The sequence below is a fragment of the Saccopteryx leptura genome, chromosome 2, assembly GCF_036850995.1.
Source record: "Saccopteryx leptura isolate mSacLep1 chromosome 2, mSacLep1_pri_phased_curated, whole genome shotgun sequence".
Taxonomy (NCBI): domain Eukaryota; kingdom Metazoa; phylum Chordata; class Mammalia; order Chiroptera; family Emballonuridae; genus Saccopteryx; species Saccopteryx leptura.
In genome coordinates, this window is record NC_089504.1 from 186,694,152 (window position 1) to 186,716,614 (window position 22,463).

General features: G+C 43.6%; 1 protein-coding gene across 2 annotated transcripts in view; it reads left to right on the forward strand.

Annotated features, from left to right (window-relative positions):
* RASSF3 (Ras association domain family member 3) overlaps window positions 1–22,463 on the forward strand; it is a 122,047-nt gene that overhangs the window by 94,929 nt on the left and 4,655 nt on the right. For both annotated transcript variants that reach the window (XM_066369836.1, XM_066369837.1), the window contains exons 2-4: window positions 11,884–11,991; window positions 14,885–15,122; window positions 16,787–16,896. In XM_066369836.1, the coding sequence (XP_066225933.1) occupies window positions 11,884–11,991; window positions 14,885–15,122; window positions 16,787–16,896 (456 nt within the window). The remainder of the gene's footprint in view (window positions 1–11,883; window positions 11,992–14,884; window positions 15,123–16,786; window positions 16,897–22,463) is intronic.

A 22,463-nucleotide genomic window follows, 5' to 3' on the forward strand; every position in this document is an offset into this window, starting at 1 on the left:
TGACTCCTTTTGAAAACATGTCAAACTGGGATTTCTAAGTCTGGGTGTAATCTGGTATGCCTAGGGGTTGGGACCTCAAGCTGGGGCACTCTGGGGAGACTAGTCCATCTCCAAGTTTGTTTTCTGGCACCAAACAACTGAGTGGCTGTTTGACTATTGGCACACGACCCAGTTTTTAAAGTACAACCAGGTAGGGTATGGCGGACTGGTAACCAGGGGGTTTGAAAAGTGAGGTCATGGAAGGCCAAGGTGAAACTCTTTTAATGTGTATCACAAATGCAATTAATCTTATGAACATGCTGGGCCTGAGCCTGCTCTCACTGCCCAGGGTGTGCGAGGGCTTTGAAGGACTCTCTTCTTTGATGGTGCAGATGGATAACAGTATCTGGTATTATAAAGGCCCTTTGTGTGCCCTTGCAGATTCATTCAGTTTTGAGAAGCAAACAAAAATCTTCATGCAGATTGATAAGATATACAAAAGAGGATTGATTGTAAATGCAGCTTTGTAACTGTGGGCTCTGTCACCAGAGAGAATTGTTGAAAAGGAATAGAGCCCTTCCTCTGTGCCCAGCACCAAGCTGGTTCCAGCACAGTATTTGGGAGTAAGAGATTTAAAAACACTGTTGGTTTGTTGGAAGGAAAGAGTAAACATAGAAACAGAAAACCATAGGGGGTGCTGTGCATGCTACGTCTGCATTGAGGGTTAGCAGCGTAGGGTCCCTGAGGTAGGTAAGTTAGGGTTCGTGTGCTTAGGCCAGCTTCCTGGACAGGGTGGGCCTGGAGTAGGAGGATCACCAGGTGCAGAGCAGGGGGAGGGTCACACATGAAGCTCCCAGGGGAGAGCTAAGTGTGACTGAGTGGAAAGGTAGTTCTCTGAGGAGAATAAGGCTGGAAGAATTTGAAGGCAATGGATGGGTGGCACACTGATCTGCCTCTCTCTCACAGGTGCATTTGAGAGAAGGCTAGTGTACCTTGTTGCATCCTTATAAGTTCTATTTTTGAAGTCCATTTTTTAGAAGATATCCAAAATACCCACCTAGACCCCCTCTGCTGTTCTCATTGTTTAATAGGTAGCCTTGGGGACAAAGAGGTTAACATTGTCAAGTTCAACATATGTGGTTTGGGTGTGCTAATACCCCCTAATGAATACAGAAACCACTCCCTAAGTGAATAATAAGAAAAGAAATATCTCTTCCTGTATAATGTACCCATTTGCTCATAATTAATGAATGCCACACCTGTAACATTATTGTCTGTTGTCTTACAGTCTCCTTGCTGTGTACTTAGGCAGGTTTCTTACCTGCAGGACTTGTCAGAGCCTTTAGCATTCTAAAGTACTTTGGGAATCTCTGAGGAGGTGGGAAAGGAGGAGGGCCCTTCCTGTCTGTAGAACATTTTGGAGGATTAGTGTCCTTTGGGTACTCTTGGGGAACATGGTATCCTTCTGTTAGGGTTGTGTGCACTGCCCCAGGTCCTCTTAGCTGCCCTCCATTTTTCCACTTACTTTTTCTACCCTGGCATAACTGTGATGCATCTCTCGACAGGAAGAGGATGAAGGGGCTGTTACATCCTACCCTTCCTTTTTCTTTGCTGTTGGAAACATGAAAGCAAACATCTTATGTGGTTGCATAGACAAGTTGCCCACAAGCTGAATTTGGGCAAGATGGCCCTGAATCCTCACATAAGTGGGAATAGAGCCCCAGCTGTACATCCTGCCATTAAAAAGGAAAGAAAACCTTTCCATCTGTCAGGAGAAACAACCCGAGAGTGGACAGGATGAGTCAGCATGCCATGGCTGGACACCAAGATAAGCGTCTCTAGACATGGCACTGGCCGGTGGCCATACTGGTGCCGTAAGAACACAGCAGCACACTGTGCTTTTAAGGTCAAGAACAGCAGGGCCGCGTGCCACAGAAACAGCTGTTCTGATTCCTTTCCTGTAGGAATAGAATCTTGTTTGCTCTACAACACTTGTTTTTTTCTGCTTTAACATAGTATTTTACATTGCTGTCTTCTGGGCTTTCCTTCCTTGTTCTTCATTTACACCTATGCACATTACATTCCAGGTTCACATGGTCCAGTAGAGCACCATGAGTCACAATGTAGCTATGTCCATTTAAGTTATTAAAAATTAAATGAAATTAAAAATTCAGTTCTTCATTTCAAACACTCAGATGCTGCACATGGCAGGCGGCTCCTCTTTGGACAGCACGGGTTCAGGACATTTCCATCACTGCAGATGCAGAAGTGCTTTCGGATAGCGCCGTGTGTATCTGCAATGCAGATCTTTATTTGGGGAAACTTCCTGGGCCCCCTCAGTGGCCCTGTCTGTTTTAATATCTATGGTACTGCAAATGAAGACTGTCTGACAGATGTCATCGACTGTCTACACCAGTGGTAGTCAACCTGGTCCCTACCACCCACTAGTGGGCATTCCAGCTTCCATGGTGGGCAGTAGCGGAGCAACCAAAGTATAAATAAGAGATAGATTTAACTATAGTAAGTTGTTTTATAAAGATTTATTCTGCCAAACTTAGCGAAAATCCAATATAAAATACTTGGTAAGTAATTATTATTATATGCTTTAACTTGCTGTAACTCTGCTTTATAAATTTTATAAAGTAAACTTACTTCCCTACTTTATAAATCACCATTACTGTGGAACCGGTGGGTGGTTAGAAAATTTTACTACTAACAGAGATACAGAAGTGGGCAGTAGGTATAAAAAGGTTGACTACCCCTGGTCTATACAAACCTGTCCCCTGTGGCCCTCCCCACATGTTCATGAGGTTTGAGCAAAACTAGCTCCTGGCCTAAAATACCCTCTTAGGGTTTGCGGGTTTAGCTCTGTGTGACAGCTCTTCCTCTATTCATCACAGGGTTTCCATATCTAAAATATGTCTCAGGACAGTTTTTTCCCTGCTAATCATACTTTAGATCTAATGCAGGAATATCTAACTGGTTTGTTGAAGGTTTCTTTTGAGCCCACAGCTTGCTCTCATGTTCCCGGAAACCACTTGCTTAGTACCGTGCTGTAGTGCACACTTGTGCTGGTTTGCTTACAGGTCCCTCCCTGATTGCACTGGAAAGATCTCTCCCAGAGAAGGATTCTTCTTTTTCGGTTCAGTCCTCGCTACTTTATTTGATACCTTTGTTGGAACAGAGCCTGGAAGGAAGACCTCTTAAAGTCATTACCAAGACTCCATTCTCAAGCTATCACTGAATTCCATTTGCAGCAAGGGCCCCCTGCTCCAAGGAATGGCTTCTGAGGATGAAGGGTGCTTGATGTTTCATTCTATATATAATATATATATGACTGACACATGTTCTGTCTAGATTGCACTAGGTCCCATATCAGCAGGTGATTGCTGATTTCTACAACTAGAGATGAGATGAAAAGGAGGAATCCATGAGTTTGGCATCTAGCCTCACTTAGAGAAAGCCCAGGCACCTGTTGGCCTGGTAAGTTTACTCTTCTCCACTGACATGGGCTGGACCTCACACCTAGCCAGGTGTCAGATCAGCTGCATGTGAGAGCTGTGGAATCCTCAGGGGAGAGACAATGACATCATTTACGGAGTGTCTGCCATGCCACATCCTCAGGTACAATGCATATATTGTCCCCCACTCAATCAGAGAATCTATGTTTTTTGCATATATATTTAAATTTTTTATTTACTGATGTTGGTGGGGGGCAAGAAGCATCAGCTTGTAGTTGCTTCACTTTAGTTGTTCATTGATTGCTTCTTGTGTGTGCCTTGACCCAGCTTGCCCAGGGTTCCCTGGGGTTTTGAGCCAATGACCTCTATTTGCATTTTTTTAAAGGGTCACTAGCTTTATTTCTTAAAAAAGTCTGAGATACAAAACCTCCCACAAGAACTAAAAGACAAAAAAAACCAAACCCCAAAACAAATAGACCCCAACCCATAAAGAGGTGGAGTTGGGGAAGACACACTTGACGAGGCCACCAGCCAGGAAGAGGCAAAGAGGCAGGACCGCCGCTGTCTCGCCCGTCTTTCAGTGCTAGCACAGAGCCAGGCACCAGGAGGCACTCAATACATAATTGTGGAATGATAGATTGTATTATCTTTTCATAATAGTTCTGTAAAGTATGTATTGGTCTGTACATTTTACTGAGATGAGAAAACTGAGGCTCATAGAGGTTAAATAACTTGCCTTTGGCCTCACAGCGAGAACATGGCAGACCTGTGATTCAGGCCTCATTATGTCTAAACTGTGGTCCACATGCCTGCCTTCAGCTAAAATAGGAATGGTGGGGACCTGGTCATCTCGTTCTCTTGAACTTAGTCACTCCCAGTTGCTTTTCATTTGTTTGGGGCTTTTTTTTTTCTTCTCCTGTTGTTATATTTTTAACTTTAAGTTTTAACATTGTTTCAGAATTATAGAGACATTAGCAAGAAGAGTATAAATAATTCTCAGACCTTTTGCCCACTTCTGTAGACCTTGAATCATGAGTCATTTTGCACAAGATCGGCTACACTGCATAAGGATTCCTGGTGTCTCCTTATGAGAAGTTTCCTGGGTGGGGAGAGAGTGATGAGACCCCACCAGGAACTGAAGCTAACCCAAGAGCCGCTCTCAAGTGCTTGCCAGATGAAAGCATGAGAGAAGAGTCTAGGGTTTATGATTTTGCGTGGAAGAACTCCCTCCGTCTGAGAAACCAGAGGGCTTGGGGAATATAAAAGAACAGTGGCTTATAAAAAAGATGCCTCGCGTCCTCCCAAACGGACACCTTTAGGCACGGCGTCATGCCCTTCCAGGCTGCCAGGATAACAACAGTGGGTCCACAGACTCCCCGCCCCATGCCCTTTCCTGTCCTCACCCTCGCAATTAAAGATTAATGTTTATTCTACACCCACTGCACAGGTTGGTTTTCTTTTTTCTTTTTTTTTCCAAGTAGGGAGATAGAGACACAGACTCCTGCCTGTGCCCTCACAGGGATCCACCCAGCAAACACACCCTCCCCCAATCTTTGAGGCCCATGCCAGCAACTGAACTTTTTTTTTTTAAAGCCTGAGGCAGAGGCTCCAGGGAGCCATCCGCAGGCCTGGGTCTGATGAGCTTGAACCAATTGAGCCAAGAAGAGGAGAGAAAGAAGGGAGATGGGGGTTGGGGGGAGGAGCAGATGGGTTCTTTTCCTGTGTGCCCTGACTGAGAATCCAACCCAGGAGGTCCACAGGTCAGGTTGATGCTCTTCTACTGTAATCAACTGGCCAGGGCCCACACAGGTTTTTTTGTTGTTTTTTTTAAACCTCTCCTTGCTTTCACTCTCAGTTCCTATTGTACCTACTTTCTCTCTCTGGCTTCCAGGTTCTCCTCCTTCCTGTTAAGACAGCTGTATTCCCAAAGCATTGTATATGGAGGAAGGGCAGGTGTCTTCTTCCCCATGGGAGAGGAAAGGGGAGCTTTTTTAAGAGGGCAAACAATTTGGAAGTTTTCCAAACTGGGAGAGTTTCTCCAGTTCTGACACTAAAAGAAACCAGTGTCCTGTGCTCCAGGGCTTGAGTTTATGACTCCTGTGTCTTTCCCCTGTGGCTGGACTCTGTCACTCGGAGAAACCTTGCCCAGTTACCATGTTAGAAGCCTTTTTTTCTTTTCTTTTTTTATGTGACATTCCTCAGTTATACTCAACCTATGCTGGACAGTAAATGCTGTGAGGTGGAGGTGATGTCCCGATGCTCAGGTAAGTGCCTGGTGCATAGTAGAAGCCCAGCAAATATCAGCTCAGTAAGCAGGCCTTGGTCTGTGGCCTTGGTGTGCAGATGCTGCATCAGTTGACTTAAAAATACTGAAGGTATGGGGAATGTAAAAGAAAAGTGGTGGCATAGTGGATAGAACGCGGACCTGGGACACTGGTTCCCAGGTTCAGAACCCCTAGGTCGCTGGGTTGAGCAAGGGCTCATCTGTCTTGAGCAAGGGGTCACTGGGTTGGCCTGAGCCCCCCCCCCCCCCCCCCCCCCGTCGAGACACCTATAAGAAGCAATCAGTGAACAACTCAAGTGACACAACCACGACTTGATGCTTCTTATCTATGTCCCTTCCTCCCTCTCTCTCTCTCAAAAAAAGTACAGGACACCTCAGAATAGATCTTAAAAGTTCTCATCACCAGAAAAAAAATTGTGACTGTGAGGTGATGGATGTTAACTACATTTATTATGGTGATTATTTTGCATTATACAGTGTGTCCATAAAGTCATGGTGCACTTTTGACTGGTCACAGGAAAGCAACAAAAGATGATAGAAATGTGAAATCTGCACCAAATAAAAGGAAAACTCTCCCAGTTTCATACCTATTCAGTGCAGTTCAGTGTGGGCTCACGCACAGATATTTTAGGGCTCCTTAGGTAGCTGTCCCGTATAGCCTCTACAGACTCGTCACTGACTGATGGCCTATCAGAACGGGGTTTCTCCACCAAACTGCCAGTTTCCTTCAGCTGCTTATCCCACCAAGTAATGTTATTCCTATGTGGTGGCGCTTTGTTATAAACGCGCCGATATTCACGTTGCACTTTGGTCACGGATTTGAATTTAGCGAGCCACAGAACACACTGAACTTTCCTCTGTACTGTCCACATCTCGACTGGCATGGCCATGGGCTGCTCCGCTGTATACATGGTGTTATGTCATCATCTGTGCATGCGCACATGCTGCCACATCATCCTACAGAAACTGGGAGGGTTTTCCTTTTATTTGGTGCAGATTTCACATTTCTATAGTCTTTTGTTGCTTTCCTGTGACTGGTCAAAAGTGCACCATGACTTTATGGACACACTGTATACATATATTGAAGCCTTGTGTTGTACACTTACAATGAGTACAGTGTCATATGTTAATTATGTCATTGGGCAAACCAATGTGTTATAAGTGTGTAGGTTTGTACTTGCACTTTGCTCAGTGGTGCATAAGCATGGGGTATAGATAGCCATGTGTGTACAGTCTATGTAAGGCTGCAGGTGCTTGCCCTCAGGGCGGCAGACTGCAAATTATGCATTATCTGCTGCCATTGGGAGAGGTCTTTGTTTGCCGGGGAAGGGTTTTTTTCTTCCAGCTTGTTTTACTGGAGAGTCTGGGGAGAGAGGGAAGTGGTTTTCCCTGGCTGCCTGCTTGCTCATTCACCATTGCGAGACTCTATTAGATAGAAAGGCCCACCTTTTTCTGGCTCCATAGTTCCTTTACCATCTGATGGAATCCAGTATGAATCTGCATGGCCACGGCCACTGGCCTTGCAGTCTCCATAAAAAAACACGGGATCAAAGCCTTTTAAGTTTTAACTGCTTTTTGGATTCTTTCCAGTTGATTTTTTAAAAAATAATTTAAGTGAGAGAAGGGGAGACGGACTCCCACATGCACCCCGACCAGGATCCACCTGGTGACCCCCATCTGGGGCTGATGCTCTGTCCATCTGAGGCCTCTAGTTGATATTTTAATAATGAGAGATCAGCCTTTGTAGAGATCTTCCTAGGTTTTCAATGTCTGAGAAGGCAGGAGACTTACACCCAAGTATGTGTCAGACTGGCTTGCTCCTTTTGAGTGTCCTCAGGCCTCTAGGAATGCTGGTGTGAGGGGCCTCAGGAATGGAGCTAAGTCCAGTAAGCATCAGCTAAACCTGTAATTAAGAACTGAGCAGACTGATGCTAAGTGAAATATGAAAGGGACAGAAACAGTATGATTTCAGGTATGTGTGGGATATACAGCAAAGAGCAACAGACATAACAGAATGATGAGAACAGAGGGAAGAGTGAAGAGGGTAAAAGGGGTCAAATACATGGTGTAAAGCCAGTGGCCACCGCCTTGGCCATGCAGGTTCCCATTGGATTTGGGCAGACAGTAAAGGAACAGTGCAGCCAGAAAATGGTGGGCCATTCCAATCATTAAAATCTCCTAATAGCGGACAAGCAAACAGGCAGGGAAGACTGCTTTCCTTTCTCTCTCCAGGCTCACAGGCCCCCACCAGCCTCAGTACTCCCCAGCCCATAGGCCAGCGAAATCTCAGGGCTCCCCAGCTCCTCAGTGCGTGCGTTCGCGCACTCTCTCTCTCTTTCTCTCTCTTTCTCTCTCTCTCTCTCTCTCTCTCTCTCTCTTTCTGGAATCTCCAGCAAAACAGGCTGGGGGCAAAAAACCCTTTCTCTGGCAAACAAACACCCCTCCCTGTGGAGACAGGCAATCCTTAATTTGCAGTCTGCTGCTCTGAGGGCAAGCATCGCAGCCTTTCACAGCCCACACACATGACACTGCCCCGCCAATGCATAATACAAGCTAGCAAACCTAAACACACTTGTTTACCCAACACCTGGTTACAGAAGGAAACGAGATTTTGGGTGTTGAGCACACAATGGAGAATACAGATGTTGTATATAAAGTTGTATACCTGAGATTTAGATAATGTTATTAACCAATGTTACCCCAGTAAATTTAGTAAAAAACAGAAACAAAAAACCCCTAACTTTTGCTTTTAACCCTGCTGTTTGCTTTAACCGCTCCCCTCCCTCTTCTCCCTCTCTATATTCTTAAACTTCTGGTTTCTTATTTAAGTGATAAGCCCCTTGAGTGTATGTATGCTACAGGAGTGGTTTTCAACCTTTTTACACTTGGGGACTGCTGAAAATAGGGTAATTATTTTGGGGACCACTAAGTCAGAAATTACCCTGAGCATAAGTGAATTCAACTAAGATCATTGGGTTCATTCACTCTTTTGTGGACAAGCATGCTGTTTCTGGTGGAATGGCTGTTGAAAAAACACTGTGCTACCGTACTCATGTAGTTAGTTAGCTATTTGTAAGGTTTTAAATATTAAGTCTTTGGTTTCCTTGATTTCTCAGATGGACCGTCTTGCACTGTTGGTTACATCAATGAGAATAGCATCAGATCTTTGCAAAATTATTCAGTTAGGCCAGGAAACTCCTTCAAGATGATCTGTCTCCTGTGGTCCTTTTATTTGATAGGAGACAAGCGAAGAAAGGTTAGTAAGCCCAGCACAGGGTTAGTTGATGGCAGACGAGGACGAGAGGCCGGGTCTTGCTGGATGGGGCGCTTGGCCCTGCCAGTGTCATATCCCACACGGAGGCAATGGATTGGAAGCAGGGCAGGCAGAGAGATGTAATACATGTTTTAAATTTCCTTGGAAATAAGCATTGAAGCTTCTGAAAAGTTATTATAATCTACACTTCTTTTTTTCTCCTAACCAGTGACACCAAAAAAAAAATAAGAGTACTCTGGGGTTTTACATTGTTGGATAGAATCTTCCAAGGGAGTTTGAGGCAGGCCCCTGAGCCTAGGGATGGACCATACTGTCCTGGGCTGATACTCCCTGGTATTTATTATCCAATGCTGGCCGTCAGACTTCACCAGGACAATGCTAAAATTGATGTTTCTGAGAGAATTTATGGTCATCACGCCCCTCTTAGGGTCCAGAATCAAAGGATTTGAGACCTGAATGGATGAAGAACCATTTCAAACACCACTTGGGAACACTGGGCTTCTATTTGATTTAGTGGAAATGGCTTAAAGGACCTGGGTTAAAAATTGAGTTTGGTCTCTCTTTTTTTTTTTTTTTTTTCATTTTTCTGAAGCTGGAAACGGGGAGAGACAGTCAGACAGACTCCCGTATGCGCCCGACCGGGATCCACCCGGCACGCCCACCATGGGGCGATGCTCTGCCCACCAGGGGGCGATACTCTGCCCCTCCGGGGCGTCGCCATGTTGCGACCAGAGCCACTCTAGCGCCTGAGGCAGAGGCCACAGAGCCATCCCCAGCGCCCGGGCCATCTTTGCTCCAATGGAGCCTTGGCTGTGGGAGGGGAAGAGAGAGACAGAGAGGAAAGCGCGGCGGAGGGGTGGAGAAGCAAATGGGCGCTTCTCCTGTGTGCCCTGGCTGGGAATCGAACCCGGGTCCTCCGCACGCTAGGCCGATGCTCTACCGCTGAGCCAACTGGCCAGGGCGAGTTTTGTCTCTTAACTAGTTGGGTTTTCCCCAGACAAGCCACTTGACTTCTGTAAGTCTCAGTGTCCCTATATGTAACATGGCAGTGCTAATTAGCTCACTGTCGAGAGGATTAACTGAGGATCCCCTACATAAGTACTTAGTGGTTTTGGTAAACATTTGGAGTTACTTTGGGATCTGGCTTCAGACAAGTTCCACCACTTATGCAGAATACTTAAGTTTCTGTTGGCAAGTTCATCTTCTTAGAATTTGATCTCATCTGGAAACTGGAATAATAACACCTATTTGGTTAAATTGTTGGGAGAGTTAAATGCGATAACAAGCCAGGTGCCTGATATATGTGACTTCATGGGGTCCTAGTAGCTTGGTCATCTGCGATCACATAGTAAGTATCCTTTGCATGAGGTCGAACACTGGTTAAGTTCTTCGAGACAATAAACCATTAGTGTGAAGTCTTCACAGTGGTAACAGCATTTCACTAATACTGTCTCCTACAGAAAATGGGGAGGCAGGCAGGGGCTGGGTGAGGCTGGAGGGGTGGGGGATGAGAGTGGGTGGGTAGGAGAAGTCTGCCTACTTGTATCTTGACACAAGGATTTCTTTGGAAGATAAATTACCTTCTGTTAATTGTGTATAATTTGACAGGTCAGTGAGTAGTGGCAGTTAACTTTTAACTATTGTGTAATTTGCTAACGAGCAGATTTTGGTATGTGTCTTTAAATATTTAAAATGCAAATAGTCAATCGAACAGGTACTTTTAGGGAATGATGTTGCAGGAGGGGAAGTTAGCCAAGACAGTTTTGCCAAATAACATTTAATGAAGTGTTACATTTTAGCTGCTGACAAATTAGTTTCTGATATATCCCTCAGGAAGATTGTAGTCTGAAGGAATGAGAACCATAATTGCCGGATGAGAGTTTGAAAGTGAGATGTACACACACACACACACACACACACACACACACACACACACACCCAGGTGACCACAGAGGCAGAGACTGGAGCGATGTATCTGCAAGCCAAGAAACACGAATGATTGCCAACAATACCAGGAGCCAAGAGAGAGCCAGAACAGATCCTTCCCTAAAGCCTTCAGAGGGACGCGGCAGAGTAGACACCTCATTTCAGGCTTCTAGCTTCTCTAACTGAGAAAATACATTTCTGTTGTTTTAAGTCACCCAGTTCAGGATACCTTGTGATGGCAGCGGTGGGAAGATAATACAGACTCCATAAAAATGAAAACATTGGCGCAAAAAAAAAAAGTCAACTGAAGTAAAAATCAAGTGGTTGAGTTTTAGCAATGGTGGGTGTGAAAAGCTGGCCAAATCCCCCCTCCCCACAAAACAGCTATAATATTGGACAAAATACTTACTGCAAAACAATTATTTCAGGCCTTTGAAATAGACGAAAGGCATACAACTAGTTGAGAAGCATCTAATTAGTAAAAATTGCTGAACTTTTGGTAAGAATAGTAGGGAGTCTAACTTTGTTTTAACATGATAGCCAGGAGAATTAGAGATGCTGTTTCCTATAGCAATTATCATTCTAAAAGTCTTCATGCCAAAATAGTTAAATAAACAAATGACACCTGAGAATAGTCTAACTGCCGAATAGCAAAGTGAATCAAACGGAACTGCACGTTGATTCTCTGGTCCTCCAAACTCAGCTTTCTCCTTTGACATTACTTGTAGGTATATAGAAACAAATAATTTGGTTTTATGTTTGTTTTGATATTTAAATAAAGTCATATACTGTACTATAAAAAAAAAGAGGGGGGAGAATGTGTTAGTGAGTATGTGTTTCAAGTGTATGGAGTGTATGTGCTCCATAGTTGGTCATACTAGTCTCATGTCAAAAATTCTGGCTTACCTGCCTTTTTTCCTGTGATTGCTCATGTGTGGCATGGCTTATTTTTCTTCTAGGATGTGGAGAAAGAGAAGGAGACCCACAATTACCTCAGCAAAGAGGAAATCCAGGAGAAAGTTCATAAATACAATTTAGCAGTCACAGACAAGTTGAAGATGACCTTGGTAAGCACCCACAGTACTCTTTAGGTTGACAGAGATCAAAAGACAAATATAAATGTTGCTACTACAGTCTTATCTGTATATTTTAAAAATCTCTTAATCACACCTGCAGAAGTTTAATGGTCAGGGTATATTGGACAGGAAAATGTTTCTGCATCTTTAAGTTAAAGCTATATTTTGAAATAGCCTTATCTGAAAATCAGTTAAAGGAAGTTAAATTTTATTTTAAAAGATTTTTGTGCCCCCCCCCCCGAAGGTTTTTAGCATTGAGTGTAATCATTGCCTGTTCAACATATAGGTGATAATTCATATTCTTTTCTTTTTCTTCCTTCTTTTTTTTTTCTTAAGTGAGAAGCAGGGAGGCAGACAGACTCCCACATGTGCCCTGGCCCCAAATCCACCTGGCAAGCCCCCTCTGGGGCGATGCTCTGCCTATCTGGGGCCGCTGCTCCATTGCTCAGCAGCTGAGCTATTTAGTGCCTGAGGCGAGGCCATGAGCCATCCTCAGCACCCACAGCCAACTTGCTCCAACCGTGCCATGGCTGTGGGAGTAGAAGGGAGAGAGAGGGAGAGAAGGGAGAGGGGGAGGGGTAGAGAAGCAGATGATTGCTTCTCTTGTGTGCCTGACTGGGAATCGAACCTGGGGCATCCACTTGCCTGGCTGAAGCTTTACCACTGAGTCAACTAGCCAGGGCTGTAACTCCGATTCTAATAAGGTCTTGTATACATTTAATCTTTTTTTTTTTTTTCCTTTTTTTCTTTTCATTTTTCTGAAGCTGGAAACAGGGAGAGACAGTCAGACAGACTCCCGCATGCGCCCGACCGGGATCCACCCGGCACGCCCACCATGGGGCGATGCTCTGCCCACCAGGGGGCGATGCTCTGCCCATCCTGGGTGTCGCCATGTTGCGACCAGAGCCACTCTAGCGCCTGAGGCAGAGGCCACACAGCCATCCCCAGCGCCCGGGCCATCTTTGCTCCAATGGAGCCTTGGCTGCGGGAGGGGAAGAGAGAGACAGAGAGGAAAGCGCGGCGGAGGGGTGGAGAAGCAAATGGGCGCTTCTCCTGTGTGCCCTGGCCGGGAATCGAACCCGGGTCCTCCGCACGCTAGGCCAACACTCTACCGCTGAGCCAACCGGCCAGGGCTACATTTAATCTTGAGTAAGTAAATTTGGGCGTGTCAGGAAAAGGGTTTTGTGCCAAAGGATTGTGATATAATTGAGCTCAGACTTTTCTCAGATTGTTGCCAAGAGTAAAGTGGATGTAATACTCAGCTTTCTACATTGTGCCCACACTGTTTGAAGCTCAGCTGCGGTCACCCGGGTACAGGTGCTCCAGGTGTGGGAGGGGAACACAGGGCATGGTGGGAGGAAGGGAGAGCTTAGAACAGACTGCTCTGTACCTCATCCACCCACGTGGTGACTTTCCTTGACGCACCTGCCATTCCTTGGACCCCTGCCTCTCAGTCCATTGACTGTGAACTGCCAAGAGTTCAGCGAGGACAGGGTGACCCATTTACAATAGGCCCTACTGAATTCTGTGACCCTGGGGGAGAAGCTTTTAAATACAAACCCTTGTGATAAGGGCTTCCTCCCCGGTGGGACTCTGCAAAAAGGGGAGCAGGGCAGATGAACTCAGGATTGTTGCTCTTCATCATATACCAGCTGTGATGTTTCTCCTTTTTCAAACTCCATTGTCATTGAAGTGGAAAAATTCCATCCCTGCCTCCTGTAGAGATGAAAACAGATGCGAGTTTCCACCTTGTCTCCACAGATGAAAAAGTTTTAAGTGTTGTATTATACTTTCCATAAGACTAAACAGGTGAGTTAGTATTGTAAAGTTATCTTGTGGAAAGGAAGAAAAATAATGGACCATAAAGGAGGTTTTTATGTTCAACTTTAACTGTTCATTTATACATAACACCTGAGGATTTATTTAAACATACTTTATGATAATTTTTTCTAAATATACTGAATATAAAACAAAAAGGGAATACAGGATCATTGTTACCATTTTTGGCAACTAAGAAATAGTAATTCTACCATAAGTTAGGACAGGTGCTAAAACTCACCCAATTGTGTCTATTAAATATATGCAGGTTTTTTGTTCTGGGTTTTTTGTTTTTGGTATAAAAGTTATAAACCTCACAAAAGCTGGTAAAAATATATGTATATATAGAAGGAGGCATAAATACCATGTTAAAACAAAAAAAGACAAGTGCTTATATTATAATATCTATGGTTCATACTATGGCTTGAATTTGTTCTAAAAATATTGCTACTTGAAGCTCCTGAAATGCATCCTGTGCATTGCATGCTACATGGGATGTGGGTATAGAAGAGTTTCAGTGAAATTGGTACTAATAGCCAGTAGAATTGAAACTAGCTTGTTTTCTTACTCCCCACTCCTTGTTGACTTAAGTATTTCAGATTCCTAATTGTGACTTTCCTTTTCTGCATAATAGCTGGTCATCAGTTACAGATGTCGTTTCCTTTGGGCAGTTAGCCTGGACTGTGTGGAGCTTTAACACGCCCCGCGGTTTGGCCAGCATCTGTTCCAACAGACCGTGTCCTCACTAGGGGCCCTGACTTTTCTGGCCCCTTCCGAGGTCAGAGTCTGGCCTCGAGTCGCAGGCACGTTTTGGGGGCGCCTCCTTTCCCCGCTACATCTGCCCCTCAGACTTTGACTCTGGGAAGCCTTGGTTGGGGTGTGCTAACCTGCTGACCTCCCTCAGAGGTCATTCCCTCTGGGGCCACCTCCTGTGAAGCTCTGCCAGAGCTGTGAAAGGAAGGGACCCTCGAGGGAGTGTTTCACCTTCCTTGTGTTTTCCTACGCTCATTCCCCACAACGCCACTGTCCACCAGGCTAAGTGTGCGCTTTTCTTCCTCCGCTTCAGAGTTCAAATGGGACTTACACTGGCTTCATTAAAGTACAGATGGAACTCTGCAAACTCCCGCAGACCTCTCTGAACTCTGGAAAACCTGCTCCGAGTAGCAACAGCTGCATGAACACCCTTCACATCAGCAGTGCCAACACCGTGGGAGAAGTGATTGAGGCCCTGCTCAAAAAGTTTCTCGTGACTGAGAGCCCTGCCAAGTTTGCACTTTATAAGCGTTGTCACAGGGAAGATCAAGGTATGCCGCCATGCTTAGAATGAAAGCGGTCTCTGCTTTTATTCACATCTGTTTGTCCTCGTTAGCGGAAGGAAGGTTAATGGCTGTAGCCGTGTTAGTTAGGTCAGAGCCAGGGCCAGATTCTGGAGGGCATGGTGAGCGTGACATGTGCTGAGTGCTTCCTGGCTCTCCGTATATTTGAGTGGACAGTTGTGCATATGAAGAGCTCAGAGGCATCCATATGTGGTGGGCATTTACGTGTTTAGGGATGGATTTGATCTGGGGGAGGTAGCTTTGATTTTAATGCTATCAGGACAAAAGAGGATGCCCCTGCGCTTGAAGTTTGCGGTAGCATAGCCATGTTGGGTTTGCACCTAAATGCGGAGTGACCTAGTAGACTTGTGGTCTCTGAGACCTTGAGGATGGGGAGGCCCATGCGTGTTACACACGTCTCAGACTTACTGCCGCGCATGGCATAGCCCTGGACTCTTCTCTTCCCTTAGTTTGTCTCTCCGGCTGTTACCCTGGGGCATTTTGGCACCCAGCCCCCCAGGGGCACTTTCAGTGTGTGGATATTTGGTCTTCTGGAGTTTGCCTGTCTGAACTTAATACCCCTGTTCAGTGGATAGAAAGAGAATATTAAATTTCTGCATGAAATGGAATAAAATATTCCAGGTCTAGCAGAAATTAATACCAGTGGTGGACAACAGTGATTGAGTGGAAATGGTGTCTGTGTGAGATGTCAGGTATTTACATTCTCTGGACTTTCTGGATAAAGCCTAAAGCAGCTCCAGAAGCAAATAATACTAACCTGATATGATAAGAATGCCCTCAGGTGCATGGGGATGAAACCCAGCTAGTTGCTGAGTGTAGGTACATTTCTTGAATACATACCATACGTGGGCTGGGCCCTGTGGTTGCAAGGATGAAGGACCAAGGTTTCTCCCCTCAAGGCCACAGAATCAGTGAATGGGGCAAGTTCACATCTGTACCTACGATGCAGTGGCACCTGGAAGTGCCAGTATAATGCAGATAAGCTCAGGTGGCATTTTGATCTTGCCAGCTTCTCTGCCTGCTCACCTGGATATCAGCTGCTCCATCCTTTTGACATATTACCTTCATGTCTGGCAAATCTTTTAACATGACAGGCAGTGCCAGTTCTGTGTGTGTGTGTGTGAGAGAGAGAGAGAGAGAAAGAGAGAGAGAGGGAGATATGAGACTCATAGCTGTCCGTAAAGCTATTAGAGTTTGTATTCTGACTGCTTAGTTTGTGGCTTCTAATTCTAAATTAGTCTGCAGAGAGATTTGCTCCCTTGAGCCCGGATTTCATGTTCTTTGAATGGAGTATTTTTATTCTTTTGAAAGGGGTTGCAGATCCTTTTTAAGTTTCTTGTTCTCTAAAGGAGGAGCAGAATGAACTAGAAGCCCATTTGGGGGATGAATACCCATTTAAATTCATTCTTGAAAATTATTTCTTTTTTGATCAGGGCACAGTTTTCTTTTGTGCAGCTAAAAAGAGTCAGGTAGTATAGATTTCATTCCACGGTGGGCGTTGGTAATAAAATGAGGAGGGTGGTGACTTGGGGGCCGACGCCTTGACCTGGAGGAGGGATGGTAACGGTGTGTGTGGTCTAGGGAATGATCCAGTCCTCTGCCTGTGACTCGGTCCTTGTTCCCTCCCCCAGTCTATGCCTGCAAGCTCTCGGACCGGGAACATCCACTCTACCTGCGTTTGGTAGCAGGGCCCAGAACAGACACACTGAGTTTTGTTCTTCGTGAGCATGAAATTGGAGAGGTAAGTGATTGTACGTTCTTACTTTAAAGTATACACAGAAGCTGACCCTGTTTTATTGCTCTGGTCTAGTGGTTTCACCACTGGGAAGGAGGAGGGAGGAGGGTGGGGGGAGGAAAGAGGGAGAACGTGTTTGCCGTTGTAGAAGTAGAATGGGTGGTCCTGTGGGGGCTGCTTTTGAATTGTTAGAAAGGAACCCAAAGTTAGTCTACAATAAAATTCTTTTACAAAATTCATTATATCGGTCTGCAATTTTCAGAGGTAGAGGAAATAAAATTTTTATTTGAGCTCCACCCAGTCATTTCCACCCCTTCTACCTCTCAGTTCCTCTAATCCAGCTGAACTTTGAAAGTTGACACTCTCCATATGTTTGCCTCTAACAGTGTTTCCCAACCTTTTTTGTGCCATGCCCCACCTTAACCTTTCTAAAATTTTTATGTCCCCCCCTATGTAACATACATAATTTTTAACATTAAAAAATTGATTTGTTCACTTAATAAACATAAATGATAGGTTCTAGGAAGAAATCACTATGAAATTGTTAACAAAACACAGTAAGTAAAATTTCAAAACATATAATGAAAAACAGAAATTTAAATTCCAAATAATTTTAATACAGATTTTTCTATATTAATTTATTATTTTAATTTAGTGTGATCCTTGCGCTTGATGCTTGCTGCACAGAGATTTTATATTAGGTTCCAATTTGGTTAGCTTTAGTCTCAAGTCTCCACATTGTGTTATATCCAGCCGATTTCTTTTTTTTTACCAGTAAATCATTTACAGCACTAAATCCACATTCAGCTAAAAATGAAGATGGAAACGGTAGCAGTAGTTTTCTTGCACATTTGGTTGAATTTGGGTATTTGATTTCTGTTTCCTCACAAAGCCATGCCGTCGCTCCTTTGATATTAAATAAAGCTTTAACTGACTCATCATTTTGCAATTCTGCGAGTTCTTCTTGATACTGCATATTTGATATATCAGACAAATCCACTAACATTGGCTGCATCATCGATGTTGGGAAATCAATTTGTTTTAAATCAGAAAATCTTTCTTTTAAATCAGCCGATAGAATATTCAAATGATTGACAATAACAAGTAAAGCGGTATCAGTTACTTCACATTTTTGGAGCCAATGAAACTTTAAAGTTTTTGTTGTTAATATGTTTCTGACATAACTCAATATTGGTAATGAAACCAAATATCTTTGCTTTTGCATCGACAAGAGTTTTATTTGTTCCTTGAAGTTGCTTATTTAATATATTTAGTTTTTCAAAGATATCAGCTAAATAACTCACAAATGCTTTACCATCTATTGTTAACAGATACTTCATTTCAGGTTTGTCGCTTAAAAAAATCACTAAGAGTATCAAACAGTTCCATAAATCTTTTCAAACAGTTTCCTTTAGATAGCCATCTTACTTCAGTATGAAGTAAAAGTCTCACATGGTCTTCATTTTGTACTTCACAAAATAGCTTGAAAAGACGCTCACATTTGGCACTAGCTTTAATAGCATTAACACACTTTATTACTGTATGTAATACTTCATTCAGAACAGGCGAGATGTTTTTAGCTACCAAGTTTTCCCTATGAATAACACAATGCACAAGAATCATTTCTGGATTTGCATCTTTCATCAATTTTAAGCAGCCATTTTTCTTGGCCATCATATTGGGAGCACCACCTGCAGCACAAGATGTTATATTTTTCATTGGTATATCATTGACATCTAAGTAGTTTTTTAGCTTATTATATATATCTTTGGAGGTAGTGGTGCTTTCTAATCTTTTACAGAACAACATTTCTTCAGCAAAATGTCCTTTATCAATATATCTTACGTAAGTTATCAGTACTGCCTCACTGTCTCTCAAAATTGATTCATCCATTTGCAAGGAGAATTTTCTTGTTTTCAGCTTTTCAATAAGTTGTTTTTCAATATCCTCACTCATTTCGTCTATTCTTCTGCTAACAGTATTGTCACTGAGTGGCATAGCTTTTACATCTTTGTCATCTTTTTCAAGAACCCTTTTAAGATATGTTGATATTGACGATTTTATTAAATTCTCTCCTATAGTGTGATTTCCTCCAGTTTTAGCGATGAATAAAGAAATTTGATAACTAGCCTCAAGAACACGATTCTTAGTTGAAGTATGAGCAGTAAATAGAGACTTTAATGTTGTTCTTTTTTCAAAATTTTTCTTTAAAGTTTTAAAGTAACTCAAATCTGAGTTAATATTAGCACTATGTTTCGCCTTCAAATGCACCTCAAGACGACCTCGTTTCATTGATTCGTTGGTCAAGCATTGCTGGCATAAAAGACAAAAAGGAATCCGCTCATCGTGAACAGTGGGTATGAACCCAAATTTTAAATATTCCTCCGAATATTGACGAGTTTTTTTCTTGCTTGCACCACTCATTTTATTATGGGCTATAAGAAATAAAAATAAGATCAATTAAAAACTAATATTAAAATATGTGTTAAAATATTTTCAATGTGACATAGAGTAAACATATACTAAAAATTCATATTTATTTAAATGTATATAACACATTTACTACATTACCACCGCAAATCAAAAGGTATCTGTATTTTTTCCACTTGACAAAATTTTCTGGAAAGTTATGCTTCTAAAATTAAAATTGTCGTGCATGCACTATTATAGCCCCAATAATATTTATAAAATATTAGTGCTTTCTAGCCCCGATGCAAGAAGTACTTAATAAAGAGTTTAATATTGATAAAAATAAAATCAAATACTTACCAATTATATCTATACAATATATATATGTATATTTATTAAATCAACGAGCTTTTACAACAGTTTTGACTGACACTTATTTCAAATTAACACCAACTGAATGATGTGAAACACTACAGAAGTTGCGATGGGCCAATTAGGTGAGAATAACTGCGTTGTTTAGCGAGTTTTTAAAACATCCGGGGTTCCCTGCGGCAGAAGCATGCTCCACAGTGAACCCAGGACGAAGTTTACTTGACGACGCCAATCACCCAGTTGATATTTTGGTCTCGTCAAACGAAATTATACTTAATAATTATTTACCGGAATTATTTAAGAATTGCATTTTTTGTTAAATTTGGCACCGATATCTAGCATTGCATTTAAATAGCCCGGGGCGAAAGAGTTAAAGTCGTGTCGAGTCCATTTTCAAATTGCCCCCCTTAACTATTGAATTGCCCCCCTGTGGGGCGTGGGCCCCACGTTGGAAAACACCGCAGAAGGTCTCAGGCTAATTCACTCCAAAGGGAAATAAAGGGAATTCAATCTCTTTACCGGGAAAGACATTTAACTTTTGTAGAATCTTCCCCCCCCCCCCCCCTTTAGCCCACATGATTAAAAAATTATGTTTATGTATATAGCATCGTTAGCCATGTTCTCTCCAGGGAGGATTGTATTTAGGCCAGTTCAACTGAAGGAGAAAGCTCTGTAGACTTTCCTTCTAGATCAAATGTCAACTTTAAAAGGATACTTGAGTCAGTCTCTCAGGCTCTGAGTGTCAGTCTTTTGTCTGGAACAGGAAATGGTACAAGCTGCCCATTTTGTGATGCAGTGAGAATAGGGTTTCTAGGTTAGAAAGTTAGGGAACCGGGACTCTGCTTCTGTTAGATGAGTAGCGTGACCTTGGGTAAACCTAATCTTTTCAGTCCTCAGTTTTAAAATCTGTGAAGTGGGACTAAGGATGTTAAAAAGTGCTTGTTAAGACACTAGAAATGTAGGTAAACACACTCTGTAAGTAGTATGTTTATGTTAGGTAAATTTGAACTTTATTCAGAGAGTTTTAGGAAGACCGTGATTTTGGTCACTTTTGAAGTTTCTTTTGATTCTGATGTTCTGAAGATTTTAAAACTCGCTGTCATTTTGGGTGAGAAAACTGGGCCGGGTTTTCAGTTTGGCACATGGCAGCAATTCTCTCTGAAAGCCTGAGCCGGACATTTCAACATAATCTTGCCAATGCTTTATTTCCCTTGGTATTATTGGTCTTTTAAGTACTGCATGTAATTTAGAGCAAATAGAGCTACATTCATTGTCTGGGAGGGAATTGTGGTTTTGAGAATTTGCATTGTGTTTTAATATTCTGAACTGCTTTATTAGACCTCTGTGTGGTGGTCTCGTTTCTCAAAGTTTTAACGTTAACTGAGTGAGAGAAAAAACTCTACCGCTGTCAGGAAGAGGGAGGAACCTTATTCTGGAGAATATAGAGAAAAGTAAAATGTTAGCTTTTAAAATTTAACCGAATATTCTAATGTAGAAACTTTGACTTTCCTATTCCATGTTTCTCATTTATTCAGCTCAAGATCCATCTCCGGGGACCTGTCCTTGAGCCTCTTGGTTTTATTCCATCCCCCTCTGTTCGCTGTATCAGCCAATCTCCAGGCTTTCTTCTGCCCCACGCCCTGGGAATTCCCCATCAGAATTGTTTCTGGCATGAACAAGAGTTCCAGCCAGGACACAGGGCCCCCTTTTGTGGAGGGAGGATGTACAAGTTTGAAAAAAATCTTTAGGCCCTGGCCGGTTGGCTCAGCGGTGGAGTGTAGGCCTGGCGTGCGGGGGACCCGGGTTCGATTCCCAGCCAGGGCACATAGGAGAAGCGCCCATTTGCTTCTCCATCCCTCCCCCCCTCCTTCCTCTCTGTCTCTCTCTTCCCCTCCCACAGCCAAGGCTCCATTGGAGCAAGGATGGCCCGGGCACTGGGGATGGCTCCTTGGCCTCTGTCCCAGGCGCTAGAGTGGCTCTGGTTGCGGCAGAACGACACCCCAGAGGGGCAGAGCGTCGCCCCCTGGTGGGCAGAGCATCGCCCCTGGTGGGCGTGCCGGGTGGATCCCGGTCGGGCGCATGCGGGAGTCTGTCTGACTGTCTCTCCCCATTTCCGGCTTCGGAAAAAGACAAAAAAAAAAAATCCTTGCAGGTGGCGCTATGTAGCCTTCTTGACATTTACTGCTCTAATGAAAAAATAAAAAGCAACCCCACAAACATTTATTTTGTGCCTTCTAAGTACCAGGTGCTTTTAGGGAAACAGAACTCAGAGCCTCAAGGGTGAGATACAAAGCCCAGACAGTGACAAGTATGACAGCTGTGGTGTAGGGGAGGGAGGTACTCAGAAAATATTATAAAAATGCTTATGGTCCTGGTCAGATGGCTCAGGGGTAGAGCATCAACCTGGCGTGTGGATGTCCTGGGTTCAATTCCCAGTCAGGGCACACAGGAGAAGCAACCATCTGCTTCTCTACCCTGCCCCCTCTCCCTTCTCTTTCTTTTTTTCCTTTCCTGCAGCCATGGTTCGAATGGTTCGAGCAAAGTTGGACCTGGGTGCTGAGGATGGCTCCATGGTTGCCGAGCAGATGGGCAGAGCCTTGCTCAGTATAGGGGGCTTGCCAGGTTGATCTCCCCAGGTTGGGGCACATATAGGCATCTGTCCCTGCCTCCCTGCTTCTCAATTAATTAAAAAAAAATTTATATCTTTTTTGATCAGGTTTACCACTGTTCAGTGAGAGCTTTCTAATAGATAGTCCTGAGTGGAAAGGGAGGGGAGGAAATCATGGGAGGCC